This window comes from Morchella sextelata, assembly GCF_020137385.1.
Source record: "Morchella sextelata strain SCLS chromosome Unknown scls_6, whole genome shotgun sequence".
Classification (NCBI taxonomy): domain Eukaryota; kingdom Fungi; phylum Ascomycota; class Pezizomycetes; order Pezizales; family Morchellaceae; genus Morchella; species Morchella sextelata.
The window spans coordinates 828110-844592 of NW_025408621.1; the positions used below are offsets into that span (position 1 = coordinate 828110).

The 16483-nt window shown below is 47.6% G+C and overlaps 4 protein-coding genes across 4 annotated transcripts; 2 read left to right on the forward strand and 2 right to left on the reverse strand.

Annotated features, from left to right (window-relative positions):
• Positions 1–477: 477 nt before the first annotated feature.
• H6S33_011355 (uncharacterized protein) lies at positions 478–5945 on the forward strand (the record flags this gene model as incomplete). Its single annotated transcript, XM_044842708.1, has 20 exons — positions 478–518; positions 582–754; positions 815–945; positions 1016–1119; positions 1191–1347; positions 1420–1587; positions 1642–1698; positions 1765–1882; positions 1939–2055; positions 2110–2135; positions 2201–2320; positions 2388–2549; positions 2608–3860; positions 4969–5092; positions 5169–5216; positions 5287–5341; positions 5398–5439; positions 5498–5628; positions 5694–5792; positions 5850–5945. 20 exons carry the CDS (start codon positions 478–480, stop codon positions 5943–5945), a joined length of 3222 nt encoding a protein of 1073 aa, XP_044696123.1.
• A 795-nt stretch (positions 5946–6740) lies between these two features.
• H6S33_011356 (uncharacterized protein) lies at positions 6741–7080 on the reverse strand (the record flags this gene model as incomplete). Its single annotated transcript, XM_044842709.1, has 2 exons — positions 6741–6885; positions 6956–7080. 2 exons carry the CDS (start codon positions 7078–7080, stop codon positions 6741–6743), a joined length of 270 nt encoding a protein of 89 aa, XP_044696124.1.
• Positions 7081–8052: 972 nt separating this feature from the next.
• Positions 8053–10156, reverse strand: H6S33_011357 (uncharacterized protein; the record flags this gene model as incomplete). The annotated part of the gene is made up of 4 exons (XM_044842710.1): positions 8053–9543; positions 9721–9958; positions 10019–10054; positions 10140–10156. 4 exons carry the CDS (start codon positions 10154–10156, stop codon positions 8053–8055), a joined length of 1782 nt encoding a protein of 593 aa, XP_044696125.1.
• Positions 10157–10719: 563 nt separating this feature from the next.
• Positions 10720–11564, forward strand: H6S33_011358 (uncharacterized protein; the record flags this gene model as incomplete). The annotated part of the gene is made up of 3 exons (XM_044842711.1): positions 10720–10806; positions 10901–10989; positions 11066–11564. The coding sequence occupies 3 exons, from the start codon at positions 10720–10722 to the stop codon at positions 11562–11564; spliced, it is 675 nt and encodes a 224-aa protein (XP_044696126.1).
• Between the last annotated feature and the right edge of the window lie 4919 nt (positions 11565–16483).

Sequence of the window (16483 nt, forward strand, 5' to 3'; positions counted from 1 at the left end):
GGCCTATTCAGCCCTTTGCTTGGTCAATATGTTTACTCTACCCAGCTCAAAAGATCCGACTTGAGTTATAAACAATCTCCATCCGGACGTACGTCTGTACTTGGCCGCAAACATTATATCAGCTGCCCACAACTGATCGATCTATCTCCGCGCTCTGAAATAAAGCATGTAGATAAAGCTCATAGCAGCCGGTTAACCGCGGATACCAGTCACTGTAGTTAAAGCAAAGCATTTGTTTTTTTCCAGCCAGGATTACATACATGCTTTCGGCCTCTCGCTGACGATCCCCGGCCGTCGAGGCCTTCCATCAATGCCTGCCCCTCCACTGCCACTAGCCCCGCATTTCCACCCCACCATCATCACTATCATCTCATCTCTCCCCCCATCCCACAACAGAGCTCATTTCCAGCAGAAACCTAACAATAGCAAAATTTGAATAAATAAAAAAAACTCCAAACATACAGTAAAGCACCCAGCATGGCTTCTGCAGCTTCAAGCCGAGACGTCTTACCGTCCGAGTACGTTGTTCCCCCAGTGCGAGTGAGTGAGTGAGTGAGTAACAAAGACCTAACCTCCTCCAGTGTCAAGCCCGTGCACTACGACCTCGATCTGCATAACCTGGACACCAAGGCGTTCACGTACGATGGTCTTGTCAATATCAGTCTTGAACTGAAGACAGCTACGAGCTCAATCACGCTCAATTCGAAGGAGTTGAAGATTGGCGAGGGGGTTGTTAGGGTCGAGGGGAGCACTGGTAAGTCATAGACACTGGATAAGCTGGGTGGGGCAAGATGCTAATATGTGCGGGGTCTAGAGGATATCAAGGTTACGGATATCGCATACGATACAAAGGCAGAGACAGCCAAGTTGTCGCTTGCAAAGGAGCTCCCGGGCGCCGGGAAGGCGGTGCTGGAGCTGAAGTTCTCGGGCGCTATTAATCATAAGGTTGTTATTTTATTTTTACTCTACTGTCCCCACCCTTTGCGGGGAATGGTGCTGATTTGGGTGGGGTTAGATGGCGGGGTTCTATCGTAGTGCGTACAAGAACGAGAAGGGAGAGGATGATTGGATGTTTTCTACACAGTTTGAGTCTTGCGATGCCCGTCAGGCATTCCCTTGGTTAGTAGTCGCACATATGGGGTTCCAGCTCGGACAAGACTAGACAGAGCTGATACACTTTGTGCGGGCAGCTTCGACGAGCCGAACCTTAAAGCTACCTATGATTTCGCCATGACTGTTCCCGAGAGCTTCACCGCGCTGTCCAACCAGCCCGTGAAAGAGACACAGTCGCTCGGAAACGGCCTAAAGAAGGTTTCCTTCTTGACGGTACCCAAGATGAGCACATATGTAGGTCTAGGTCTCACTCAGGTGGCTGTCCGTTTCTGTAGCTTGGGTCTGATTTGATTGTCGTGCATGTAGCTTCTTGCATGGGCGTGCGGAGAGTTCGACTATGTTGAGGACTTTACCGACCGAGAATACGAGGGGAGGGGGAAGCTGCCCGTCAGAGTCTACACCACCAAGGGTCTGGTGGAGCAGGGTCGGTTTGCGCTGATGAACGCAAAGAAGATTGTGGATTACTTTTCAGAGGTTTGTTTTTGTGTGGGGTTTGTGTGGCAGGAGGGAGGCTAATAATGGGTGTAGATCTTTGATCTGGATTACCCGCTTCCGAAAGTTGATCTTTTGGCGGTCCACGAGTTTGTATGAAACTGGTTTCCCCGGTTTGTGTGAAAAAGTGGGAGGCTGACGGAGATGATGTGGTTGCAGTCCCATGGAGCTATGGAGAATTGGGGGCTCATCACTTATAGGACGACTGCTGTGCTGTTTGATGAAAAGACCTCGGACTCAAGGTATAAGAACAGAGTAGCATATGTCGTAGCTCATGGTAAAGGTGTCTTTGATCTGCATCTCGCGGCAGCAGCGCTAATTATTTACTTGTAGAACTTGCACACCAATGGTTCGGGAATCTTGTAACCATGGACTGGTGGTCAGAGCTGTGGCTCAACGAAGGGTTTGCTACCTGGGTGGGATGGTACGCCATTGATCACTTTTATCCGGGTATGTGACAACCACAAGTGCGAGATTAGATTGCTGTTGCTAACAGTCTTTTAGAGTGGAATGTTTGGGGACAGTTTGTCGTACGTCGTCTTTCTAGAGGCACGCATTATCACTCGTTTGTTCCCCCACTGACAGCGTTGCTTAGACTGAATCCCTACAAACAGCCTTCCAACTCGACTCGCTGCGCGGTTCACACCCAATTGAGGTGCCAGTACGAAGTGCTTTGGACATTGACCAGATCTTTGACCATATCAGTTATTTGAAGGTATTATTATTATTATTATCGGTTTTAAAGCTATGAAGAAATAAGGAATTGATCGTTGTGCGTTTAGGGATCTGGTACTATTGGTATGTTGAGCAACCATCTTGGTGTTCAAACATTCTTGGGAGGAGTATCAAACTACTTGAAGAAGCATGCGTATGGCAATGCTACGACCGAGGACTTATGGTCCGCTCTTGGCGAGAAGGCCGGCACAAACGTATCCGAGTTCATGGTAAGTATCAAAATTCCCAGCCTGTTGATTCGGCGTCAAAATGCTTATTTTTGAGTAGAGCAACTGGATCAAGGCTATTGGATTTCCTGTAGTCACAGTCACGGAAGAGCCCGGCCAAATCACTCTTCGCCAATCCCGCTTCCTCAGCACTGGCGATGTAAAGCCTGAGGAGGACACGACAAATTGGTGGATCCCTCTGATGTTGACGGAGCAGTCTTACACCAAATCAGCAGTGAAAGTCAATGCTCTCACCAGCAAAGAGACGACCATCAAAAACCTCAACACAGATTTCTACAAGCTGAACTATGGTCAGTACGGGTTCTACAGAGTCAATTACCCAGCAGAACGGTTGGCGAAGCTCGGAGAAGTCAGGCAGCAGCTCAGTGTATCTGACAGAGTTGGGCTGATTGCTGATGCCGCTGCAATGGCGTTGTCGGGATACGGAACGACCACCGGGTTGCTCTCATTTCTTGCCGAGCTGAAGGACGAGGATAGCTACCTGGTCTGGGCAGAGCTCCAGGTACAGCTCGGGAAGCTGAAATCTGTATTTGCGGAAAGCGAGCCTGAGATTTACGAAGGATTGAAGAAGCTTACTTTGGAGCTTGTGACTCCCTGCGTCGAGAAGATCGGTTGGGAGTTCAAGGACGAAGAGGACTTCCTGACCGCACGGTTGAGATCGCTGCTCATCAGCACCGCCGGAGGAGTCAGTCACCAACCAACAATTGACGAGGCCCTTCGTCGTTTCAAGCTCTACACTTCCGGAGAGGACAAGGCTGCGATTCACCCTAACCTCCGCTTGGCAGTCTTCCGTATTGCTATCGCCCAGGGCGGGCAGGAGGAATTCGATGCCGTTATGAGGGAGTACCTTTCAACCACCACGGTCGACGGAAGAGAAATCTGCCTGTCCTCTCTCGGACGAGTGCACACGCCCGAGCTTATCCAAAAGGTCTTAGAGTTCACATTCACGGACAAGGTCAAGATCCAAGACAAGCACACCCCCGTCATCTCGCTCTCAAACAACCACCGGGCCAGACGTGCGGTGTGGGAGTTCATTAAGAAGAACTGGGATACGGTTTACGCCCAGCTCTCCGGAAACATGGTCGTCCTGGACCGCTTCCTCAAGAACTCACTGAACAAATTCTCGAGCAGAGAAGTCATGGCGGATATTGAGGAATTCTTCAAAGACAAGGACAACCACGGGTACGATAAGGGGCTTTTGGTCATTCGTGATAGCATCACGGGAAATGCCAACTGGGTCGAAAGGGACGCCGCAATTGTGAAGGAATGGTTGAAGGAGCATGGATATGTTGCGTAGTAGTGTAGAATGTGTAAAGTCCAAGCTCCTCATGAATATGAAGTGGTTTAATATCAAGTTGCGTCAATCAAGAATGTGGGGCATTCGAGTTTTTTGTACTTATCTTGCTTTGCTTTAAACGAGGTTAGGACCGCTTATCATCGTTCAAGACTTACTTAAGTACGTTCAGGCGGCCATATGACCATTGTATGCCCTCATGAATATCAGACCAAGCTCAAGTAATAATAGCAACAGTCAGTGCCTAACCCCTCAAAAATTAATACAATGTCATGGGAGGCCTTTCAAAATATTTATTTGCATTGAATAAAGAGCATGACGTCGAGATAAGAAGGTCTGGTGTAGCGTAGATGACCTCGTGTCCATAAATACCACACTCCTGACCAGCATAGGTAACGACAACACCAAACTACAAAAGGCAAGCGCAAGCCACTGCACACCAATCACAGCCCCCGCGCGAGGCTTCAGCAAGTGGTTTCGCTGACGCCGCCGGTTACAACAACAGCCCTCGCTCAGCCGAGCGTCCTTCTTCGCTTTTTTCTTTCTTCCTCCTAGAAACAACAAGAGACACGTTCCTGTGCATCCGCTTCCGTAGTAAGACCCAGCACGGTACATACCCCCATCCCCCAGAATCCTCCGATTTCCACTGCTACTCACCGCAACCAACCTCACCTGCTAACACTTCCCCCCCTCTTCAGCTCCTGACCACAACTCCATCTCCTGTTTCCGTCTCCACACAACTTCATCTTCACATCGTTTCCAGCTTCTCATCACCAAGCTTCCCAATAACCTTTCGTACCCAAACGCCATCATGAATCCGGAGTAGTATGTCTCCCTTGCTTTTGCCCCTCGGAGCCTCCCCCACTATCACTGCCTAGAGCCCCCCCCAACCTTCCACCCCCCACGACGTCCCCTCATTTACGATATTTTGCTAACTAGAGCTTGTTCACAGAGTTTATCTCTGCCCTAAAACGATCCTCAATCCTGTTGGCTCTATCTTTATCAGCTCCCACCCGGGGCAAGCAGGCTTCCGGGTCAAAACAACAATAACAGTTGATCTTGGCAGCTGTCTCTTATCGTGACTTACTGACGAATCATTCCATGTAGATATGATTACCTTTTTAAGCTTCTCCTCATCGGTGACTCGGGTGTAGGAAAGTCCTGCTTGCTGCTCAGATTCGCGGATGATACCTACACCGAGAGCTACATCTCCACTATCGGTGTCGATTTCGTTAGTCTTGGACCTCCCCGTGTTTCAGTCCAGTTTAGAATGCCATAGGGCTAACCTAGCCATTCTCGATAAACAGAAAATCCGCACCATCGAGCTTGATGGCAAAACCGTGAAACTCCAAATTGTAGGTTCTCTTGATGGGTTTATTTTCGACCGGTTCCTGATTGCTGATAAATGTCCTTATGGACTTGTAGTGGGATACCGCTGGCCAGGAGAGATTCAGGACCATCACATCCTCATACTATAGAGGTATGTGCTCAAACGTTTCCCTCCATTTTCAAGATTTAAACTGACATCATTCGAAGGGGCGCACGGGATCTGCGTCGTTTTTGACGTGACCGATATGGGTAGGTTTATCCGGTTCAACCCGACCTTGGTTAGGTGTCGTTAACTGACATTTATCAGACTCTTTCAACAACGTCAAGCAATGGCTACAAGAAATCGACCGTTATGCCACCGAAGGTGTCAACAAGCTTCTCGTTGGTAACAAGAGCGATATCGCAGACAAGAAAGTGGTCGAATACACCGTGGCAAAGGTTGGCCCCCCTGTCATGTATCACATGCTAAGTAGGAGTCATTTGCTGATATGTTTTATGATTAGGAATTCGCCGACAGTCTTGGTATTCCATTCTTGGAGACTTCCGCCAAGAGCGCCACGAACGTCGAGCAGGCTTTCCTAACGATGGCTAGACAGATCAAGGTACGGCAGAATATACTGATGAGGTGTTAATGAAGTGTTTAGCTAACCTTCCTACAGGAACGGATGGGATCCACCACTGCCAACAACAAGCCTACCGTCACTGTCGGCCCCGGAACCGGTGTCCAGCAGGCTTCGTCCGGCGGGTGCTGTTAATCGAAATAATTCTTTTTCCTATTCTTCCACAATGCCATCGTAATTCAACACAACTTTGTACTAGACCCGACTGAAATCCTTTGTCTTGGCCTGCCATAATTCCGCTTTCCAGTTTTCTTTTCTCTCTCGCTTCCTCTTAAATGGGTACTGGGTATTCTGTTAGTCGCGAAGGGTTTGCTGGATCGTACAGGGGATACTTGGGAATTAATGGAATGGTGGTATGGTTGCTATGAGGGTTGGGATGAAGGCTGGAAGTGTGTGTGAGTAGGAGTTAGTGGAAGACTGAGGATTGGCAATGGTAAATGAGAAACGAAGGGAAGCCAGGAGTCCTTTGTTATTTTGTTTGTACTTTTTTTTCCCCTGGTTGTTTCTGTCCTATTTCTTGTTTGGCTGTAACGTTGACTTATGTGAATTCTTTTCGTGGCTTGAAATAATCAATGTTTTTTTTCGTGAAATGACTATACACATGCTTCTTCTGTAATTACCAAGTACATGCGGGTGTTTGCAGCACTCATCAGCAATTTCTGATTTAATAACTTTGAGAATCACAAGTCAATTTAAATACTTCTATAAATATACCAATTACTATACTGGGAGAAGTATAAAATAGCGAAGTGAGCTCGAACGTTTCAACCTTGGAATATTAAAATACAAAAAGAAAAGAAAAAAAAGAACCAGAGCAAAAAGAAACCCTTGAGTATCTGTAGTTACTTAGCCCTTGAATTTACGCAGTGTGACCTTCGTTCATGATTGGCAAGCTGTCAGTTAAGGTTTCGAGTAAAACTAGCGCGAAGCTTAAGAAGGGTTTACAAATGTTACCTTTGAAACCTTGCGGACATCTCTGGCCGAAATCACGGGTTTCTTATGCTTTGTAGCCGTGCTTGTAGCGCCGTCGACAGAGGCCTCAGTCTGTGCATGGATTGCAGCTTCACGGACGAGCCTGGGCATTCACTATTAATATAGACTGCAACAACGGCTGCTATCACGTACAGGGGGAGCGGCAAACTCACTCCTGCAGGAAAAGCGCGTAGTCAAGGTATATCAGAACATCGACATTCTTGGAGACGTTACGGTCGCTGTGAGCTTTTACGATACGCTTCAGGACGCTGCGGGGGTAGGCTTTTTGCGGTGCCATGGCTTGGAGAGAGATGTCGGGACTGGAGCTACCTAGCGAGCTAGTGGGGGTTGTTGGAATGGTAATGGTAATGGGAAATGGGAAATGGTGGTGGATATGGTATTTGTTTTGTTGGAAGGATCCATGGTTGCAGGCAGGGCTGATGGGGCTCTGCTGCAGTTTCGGGTTTCGAGACACGTGAACAAGCTGGTTAGCTATCGATAGTTCTATCGATAGTTCTATTTACTATGTAGTATTCTTTTCTACGCACACCTTATCACTCGCATGCTCTAGAACAGGTCTTTGGTTTGGAGTGGGTGTAAATTGTGGATTAGGCTTATTGTAGGCATCCCATGCTAAACAAGCCATGGCCCATCAAAAATCAAACCTCTCACCCAGTTTGTCATCCAACTCCCACTGCCGGATCACATCCTTGGTAAAAGTACAGTTACAATAGTATCTCTCGAGCTCTCCCCCTCCTCTTCCTGACACGCCAGCTAATTACGCCCCGTGCGTATGTAATTAAGGCAAAGCAAAAGAAAAAAGTAAAGATAAATCAGAAAACTCGTGCACGTATGCAGTTCCTAACAAGAACAAAAATCATGGACAAAATCAAAAAGCAACCTATCATGCACAACAAACCCCCACCATTCATTGCATCATTCACTCCAAGTGTTCCCTTGAGCCAAAAGGAAAAGAAGGAAAAAGGAAAAGAAAAATATGAAGGATAAAAACAATTGATATAAGATTCTGGTTTTTGATACTATTTTCAATCGCTTTGGGCTTTCTTCATATCCCACCAGTCCAACCCCAAGCGCGCCGAAAGAAAGAAAAAAGTAAGAGATTTTTTTAAAATAATAGGACACAAGAATAAAACGCGGCCCCAAACAGACTGACGAAAAGTCGAAGATACAAACCGAAAACGAACTCTTTACCACGTCGTCAATTCTCCATTCCACTAAACCTGACGACTTTTATTCACTGATGGCTGGTTTAATTAGATCCGGCCACAGGATTGCCCTGCTGCTGCGAGGAGCCTCTATGTCCCCCTCTGTTGTATCCAGGACCATACCCTCTTCCACGGAAGCCTCTGCCTCTGCCTCTGCCCCTATTCCATCCGCCGCGGGCGTAATGCCCGAATCCACCGTCAACGCTTCCTTGACCAAAGGTTTCAAGATTCTTCTTCTGTTCCTCGCCCCTCCAAACAGCTCCACCCCTTGGTCGTTCGCCCTCCTTTGCCTCGGCACGCTCTTTGTTCTCGCACGAGATATTGTCGAAGAAGCTACTGCCACGGTTATAATACCCACCACCGCCTGGGGGAATAACAACGTCTTCATCGTCTTCCGCATTTCCGTTGGCACCGTTGGTGACAGGACTTGAAACTGGTTTCTTATCGTCGTCTGCAGAGGCAATCACCTCCTTGACTAGATCCTGCTTATTAAATTTCGCATTGGCGCCCTCGAAATCATAATCTGTGGAGGGAACCTCCACTTTACGAGGCTGCTGGTTGTTAAATCCGCCACGGTTGCCCCTGTTACCACGATTTGCAACAAAGCCCCCCATTCCGGGCTGGCGAGAGTTATTGTAAGTTCCAACTCCAGCAGTCGGGTTAGCAACGGCAGTAGGATGCGGGCTTCCGGATGTAGCTGGAGGCGCAGCTCTCATCGCCAATTGATTAACCTTGTTGGCTAGATCTTCGACAGCAGCGGAGGTATCAGTGAGCTGAGTCGGTGCAGAGGATTGGTTCAATGGAGCATTGTCGGTCTGGTTGGACTGAGTAGGGGGGGAAGCTGAGGAACGCGATGCTCTCACGCCTGGCAAAGGAAGCGCTGGAACAATTCCGCTGTGATTTTTGGGACCAGTCGGAGTTTTGTTGGATGCCTGAGCGGTAGGAATTGCTTGGGCAGAAGTAGTAGACTGGTTTGCAGCTTCATAGGCTGGGGGGTCAACCGACGGTGCTTGAGAAGATTGCTGGGAAGCTTGAGCTTGCAATTTCTGGGCAGCGGGGCCTTGAGGCTGTTGCTGTGCAGGTGCGGCGCCTGACTGCTGCTGCTGTTGAAACTGTTGCTGGCGACCAGCAGCAGGTCCATTTGGTGGCGGCCTAACAGCCTGTTGCTGCGGTGGTTGCTGCTGAGGCTGCTGCTGCTGTTGCTGAGGCTGCTGTTGCTGTTGTTGCTGCGGTGCCTGTTGCTGTGTCGGTGGTTGCTGTTGCTGCTGAGGCGCTTGTGGGGGCTGTTGAGGCTGCTGCTGCTGTGGTACAGGCGGTTGCTGTTGCTGCTGCGGAGCTCCAGGAGGAGCCTGGCCCATTCCCTGTTGCCCAGGAGGTGGGGGATACGCTCCATACATAGGTGCCTGGTACGTGCTCGGACGAAAGTGGCCTTGGTTCTGAGGCGGGGGTGGGTAGTAATATGCGGGCACAGGCGGCTGATATTGACCAGATTGCTGCCCCTGGGCTGGGTACTGAGGTGGGGGACGAACTGAGCTCTGCATTACGAAACGACTTAGTTCTTAGATCCAAAAAAGAAACGAACACTCCTCGAAGGGTCAAGCACTTGCTACGAGAAGTCCGTAGCAATAGAAACAAAACACGAAATCCGCATCAAGGTGCCCATGAACTGAAACAACCCCGCATTGAGAAGAGGGTTTGTGGAAATGACTTACTCCAAGAATAGCAGGGTCATCAAGCACCTGCGGCGGTGGTTTAGGCTTCTGTGCCGCTTCCTCGATTCTCAAATCCTTCACATCACCACCACGAAAGACGATATATTCGTAGACATTGTCGGATCCAGCGATTTCCTTAGTGGGGTCGCCACGCCTTCCTTCTGTTCCATGAGAGACGACTTGCTCTAAGGCAACTGTATGCTTTTCGGAGTTGATATCATGAAGAATACCGACGTAACTAAATGGAAATATGTCAGGCAAGAGAACCATAATTTGATTTATAGCAGGGAAATCTTACCGAATGTCGCTCCTAGAGATTAGGGAAATGCGGGAGCTATCACGGACAGGGGAGTTAGCCAAACATGATCGCATTAAGCAGAATTGAGCAAAGGATTGAATTCGAAATAAAGAGAACAAACCCTATAAATTCAGACATTCAGGAGACGAATTGGTCGACCACCCTGGTACGAGATCAAGATACAATGGAAGAGTACACCTATTCGCTTGAAAGAGTTGCCAGTTGGGAACAAATGAGATGGACGTGAAGTGACAAGAAAGGATGCGGTGCTTATTGGCAGACGTAGAGATGGTGGGGATGATGAGAAGTTGTAGAGAGGGAGGAAAGGTAGTGGGAAGTGGTTGAGGTCAGAGGGTGAGACGGGGGATCTTCCTCCAGGCCCACGAACAAGATGGGCTACAGGCTGCCTGACTTACCCGGTCATCCATCATCTCTGGAAGCATTTACAGGCACCCCACGCGCCTGGTTTGTCGATCGCTGCTAGAATTGTGGCGGTGTTTACCACTGCAATAACTAGCCCCGCCCGGTCCCACATATACACTCGGCGCCACACACCACCCCTCGCTGCATACCGCACTAGTACTATTCTTCGCCTCCGCGCACAAATACAGAGCTCTCTCGAAAGCTCTTTAAAGCTCCGGCTTCAGTTGTTTAACCTTCTCCCCAAATCGTCCACTCTCTCTTATTTCAGCTGAAAAAACATGACTACACAAGATATACAGTCTGCTGACCTCGCCAGCTTTGAGGCTATCCAGTCTTACGACTGGGCTGCTGACCGCGAATTCCAAGTAAAATAGACCCTTCCTCCCTCCCTCCAACCAATTGTAAGACCAAGCCGCAAGGTGGTCCCTACGTAATGCATTATTCTAAACTCTTTAATAGGCTGGTCTTCAGTCGATTCTGTCAACTGCATCTTCTCCCGAACAGGTGGCTACAGTGACCATACGAGCGAAATGCTTCTTTTACTCAAAGTCCGCTACCTCCGTTACTCCACTCCATTCCATTCTGCTAAATTCTGGTTTATAACTCTGGTTTCATCTGCTGTAGAAAATCCGGCCTGCCGATTGACTATGGTGCCTTTAACTCTTGGCTGGCCCAGAAAGCACCAGCTGCAGCAGCAGTTCCTTCAACGGAGGCCGAGTTGACATCAGTTTCGGCAGCAGCTGCCATAACCCACCCTCATCAACGAAAAGATTCTGCCTCAATCCTTGGTCGCCCTTCTGTCGATACAACAAACCCTCTCGTCAACAGCGAGAATTTCCCAGCTAGTGCACCTTCGCCATCTCTAGAAGAGAATGACACGGATTCCGCCACAGGCACTCCTACACCCGGTAAACCAGAAGCACCATATCCAACCTCTTTCGCCCATATTGTCGAGCTTATCACTACTGGACAGCCGATTCCTGGGATTAGAGAGATACCGAATGTGCTGAATACGGCCCCGCCTAGCGAATCGACAAAGCCTAGGAGACTTAAGCCTTGGGAGATCGCGGCCCAGAATTCGGGTGGAAGCACGGAGAAATCGGAGAGTATACAATCTAGTTGACTAGAGGCTAACACAGCGCCTTGAAACGTAAGTAGTACGTATGTATCATAGTGGGAAAGGGACTGCTAAAGAAATCAAGATACTAAAATTCTCAATTCGTAAAGATAGCAGAACCTGAGGTTGGCGAGGAAGACATAACAGTTATTTGTAAGCTATACGGTAACGAGCACTGTGGTTGAGATCTCAGCTAGTCAGGCGAGGCAATTTTGACTTTCAAATATGTGAGAATCTCAGCGAATGCATTGTCCCATGGCTTTCAGACTGCCAGCAGTGATCGATGATTAAAATCTTAGTTAGGGTCGGGCAGCAACTGAGATGCTCTTCTTTTTATAGCGATAGTTGTTACTGTCTCATTCCATACCTCAAATGTCGGTGCCAGCCCCAATTTTGCCCTTCCAACTGAGATTCTGGCCTGCTTCGTTTCAAGGGATTGTAGATTATGCGATACTCCCAAAATAACGGCCAAACTGATCGATTATCAGCTCCAGCTCTGTACGAGGGTATGTATCGTAGATAATATACACCTTCGTTGGCGGCTGTTCCTACTGCACCTATATCCCTTGTGACAGAAATTGAAGCTTCTGGAGTTAGGCTTATAATCGTACAAAGCCGGTAGGGGAAGCTCCGCACCACAGTTACAACCTAATACGCAAAAGTACATGATATCAAAATAGCAACAGTTTCCAGTGTTAGACATTCCAAATCACGAAGTATAAACAACTTCGCAGTTATTCACAACGAAAGACTTGAATGCATACGATGAAGTTCTTCCATCGGGCCCCTACACAACTTCCCGCCCGGTAGTTGATCTGATCTCATCTGTGACTGTTTCGAGCGAAGAACCTTAGCTCTTCGGGTGCGGGCCTCCGCTAATAACAGAACCAAAAGGTTGTGTGCATAGCACGTGTGCCACGGTGCTCTACGCTTGATCCTTAATATAGATAACCGCCTCAACTACCTGACCGGATAATATTCTCATAAATGCTAGTGCAAACCCTACCTATATGTATCATATGGGCTTAAGGTTTGATACCATCTGAGGTATACATCGGACGCGGGGGCAAGTGTCTTCCCAAGTGATGGTACAATGGGCCAAGATCTCACAGCATAGAACCGCCATGTGCGAGTGAGGTGACTGACATGGAAGTGCTGCGTAAGCTAGAAATTGTATTTAGCACGGAGAAATTTCCTCTAGCACGAACTCTATCGTTTGAATCATGGATAATCACTCGCAAAGAGAGCTAGCAGAAACCTTGCGGTGAAGATTCCGGATGAGATAACATAGACGTGATGGATAATCTCTCATGCTTGGAAGTCTGATCTGATCTATGGGTTTAGGGTGCATATGCCGCGGAAATCATTCTGGACGCCATGTAGGAAGGGATTGAAAACACTCCTGGGTTGCTTGTGTGAAGTAAAATAAATCAACGTTATCTCCCCCGGGGTTTTGAGCTCGTAAATCTTTTTTGGTTGGCCTAGAGATGTTCATAGATCTTGGTAAACCTTTGGCAAGCCATTTTAGATCGATTTAGAAGAAACTTGAATGTTGACTTTGATGATGTGTATTGCGGGGTGTTTCTAGACGGGGGCATGAGAATCCTCAATTTAATTATTGGAATATCATGTCTTTTTAACTTTCTCGGGTGTACTCCACTCCTTGAACCAGAGATAACTTGCTCCACCTCTTTGAAATTTGTATTTGTCTACCACGACGCAAGTTTCGAGCCCAGCGAGCTGACGATGCTTCTTTAATGTTAGTGTGGTTGACAAAACAAGTCTGCTCGAGTGCCAACTGAGGCCCGAGGCTCGAACAGCGACAGTTTCTCGACTTCGAAAGCTCTAGCTTGCTAGGAATGCATATTCCCGCGTGCCTAGATATCGCCTGTTACGGTGCCTGAGCAGTTTGAACCCTAACCCTACCCTAACCAACTTGAAATAAAAAGACCTTTGAAATAGCATCTAGAGCTCGAAAGTTTAGATGAAGTCATTTGAAGGCTTGATCCTCTTGAGAGTTTCCAAATAGAGTCAATTTGAGCAGTAGGAATCACAAACCGAGTCGAGCATTTCTTCCTGCTCGAGCGGGCTTGTGGACCACATTATTACCCCCCAAAGAATGGGAGTTTCGTTAAGACAAGTTAAGGGAGTTAGATCTTTATCTGTGATTTCATGACCCGGGTATGTGAAATCAATGTTATCAAGAAAACGGCGGGCGACATGTCGAGTGATTTTCTATGATTAACTGTATAGATCTGGGTCTCGTAATTCCCGGAGCTTCGAGTCAGGATCTCGCATGTGTGAGATCTTGAGGGGTAAGTGAGCTTGGTTATATATGGTCTACTATCCTGAGAAACCTTTGGCAAGTAACGATACAGCCCACGGGGGCCAATTGTCCCCAAATCCATTAATTAGATAGCACATTTGGACCACTCGCACAATTTCAGAGCCCAGTAAAACTAGGCTTACCCTCGGGATCTCCTCGACTCTGGGCCGGTTAGTCATAGGTCTGTGTGTTTCGCACTACAGGCAGCGCCTTTGTTCAATTAATCGTTATCCTGTAGCTGTCTGGTCTTTTGTTACTCCTGATTTAATGTGAGAAGTCTCAAGTATCATTACGGGGCTCATAACGATGCTCATGAAGTATCTTGTCCCAATGACTCAATTAAGATAAAAATGACGAACAAGATAAAACTAGTAAGTATCCATAAAGAGAGGTAATTGCTTACTGAAAATAAAGTCTGGGGATGAATTAAGTACCTGGCCTAATGGTTGCGTTGCAACGGTACTTAATTCATCCCCAGACTTTATTCTTTTGGCGAGTATCCTTGATGGATCATAGGCTATCACTCGCGCTTTTCATTGGCGTGAAATCTGTATTGGTTGGTTGGTTGATTAATAATCATTTAAGGATTATTTATATGCGTCGGCTTGGATAGTTACATTAGTTTAAGAGTAAAAGGTATTTTGAAGTTCGAAATATCAATGACTCCGGCTACTATCAATAGAAATCTTTCTGGCTTGGATAAAACTCGTCGTCGAGGTAGTTAGCGTACATTAACGGGTGCCTGGAAGATCTAGTACCTACTCGATCCTCGTCTGGATTGAATGCCTAATTTTTATACAGGAGACTTAGAGCTGTTGTGCTTTATTGAGGCAGTGCCGAATAAATGTCGTGTATCTTCATCGTTGGTGGTTGTGATATGCGGACCAGTCGCAGCGGGCCGCCTGGCTGTCATCTTATATGGTTAACCTTTGGAATAAGAAAGGTATACTGTATGACAACATGGTCGGCCTCCTTGGCCTCGACTGCACTACTACCTTCAAGGGAGTTCGACTGTAGAACATAGCCCTTCTCAGCTGCCGTGTGTGTAAGGCAGTTTAATCAAGAAAGCCTAGACGTACAGCCCCGCTTTTAAGAAAAAGAGTACTTCTGTTCATGTCGACATCACCATCGTGGATGACAACTACAAGCCGATTTGATTTTTGACTCCGAAAATGACTGGGTGAATAGTTTTAAGGGCGTAGAAGTACGACCATGAACAGCAGCCTAGCAAACTCCTGGGTGGTGTAAGGTATCTAAAATATGACGTGCATGTGATAGCTCTAGCCTGCCCTCAAAGTCGGCTTGTAAGTGGAGCAGTCTACTAAAGGAATCCTGTACGTTGTTATGGGGTGTACTGTAGGGATTAAACCTATAGGGGTAGTCAACTTTGGTCCTAGAGGCTGTTTGGCTGGCTTTAGTGATATAGGATTCTGCTTTGGAGCGGCTGTTATATTAGGCGGTTACAAGGCAGAGAGCCTTTAAATGAGACAGTAATTGGTATGTGTGAGTTGGAACAGAGAGCTGTACACGTGCAATTTTCTATCATGTCTTGTTGGCTTAAACGTAGCGAAAACTGTGTCATTTAGACCTGCCGGTGAGGTTGCCTTGGGGTGCTTGTTCCCCATATTAAATACCAGAAAGAAGTTAAGGCACATGCCGCGCACCACTTGTGGCCCTCCTCAATAGCACACGTCCAGCCGATAGCCATAATCAACAGTAGAAATGTCTGAGAACACACTCGACCGCACACTCTGTGCTGCTCGTCTAACGTCTTTCCAAGTGCGGGCCGCATTTCGCAGGTCACTAGAAAAATTGGCGCTATTTCGGGCCACCCGGGAATGCGGGCGATCTGATCGTGGAGGAGCTATGGGGCATTGTCTGGAACGCTCAAGAAGAGGTTGGGAGTACCGAAAAAAACCTCGCACACCGGCGTAGGCCTTCCTCGGGTTTGTTTGTTCATGACGAAGCAGAAGGAACAAACAACGCACGGACACTACGCAAGATAGGTCAATGTGTCTCTCCTGATTACGACTAACATAGGGCAAACCCTAGGGGAACGGATAAGCAAGCACTCAAATAGGGATTAGTCTTTCTTGCTGAGAGCTCGATACTCAAAAAAGCGTGCTGGCCACAATAGTTCATTAGGTCTTGACTGTCTAGACTTGGGACGCTCAAGGTTTGTGTCTATATAAAGTCTCAGTCTCAACCTCAAGAGCAAACCATGATCTATACACCGGCCACCCCACCAATGCTCCTGGCCTGCTTGTATGGGGAGCTGTTTTGGTTAACTAATTGAGTCTGCCCACAACGCACAGGCTAGGTGCGATTCATGGGTTAACATCCGCTAATCACGAATAGCTCTTTCTTACCAGGACATACAGTAGACCCCTCTTTACATCGGCCATCTTCCTCTCCGTAGATTGTCTGCGCCAGCCAACATGCATATACAACTCGCTCACCAGGGAGTCCGCTTAGCACCTTTATAATCTTCGATCTTCTCATAAGGTTCATAACGGCCTCTGCGATTTGAGTTACCGACGTCAACTCAAGAAGTATTTTAACTAAACTAAGAGCTCGGGTTTAGAGCCCAGTCTAACCG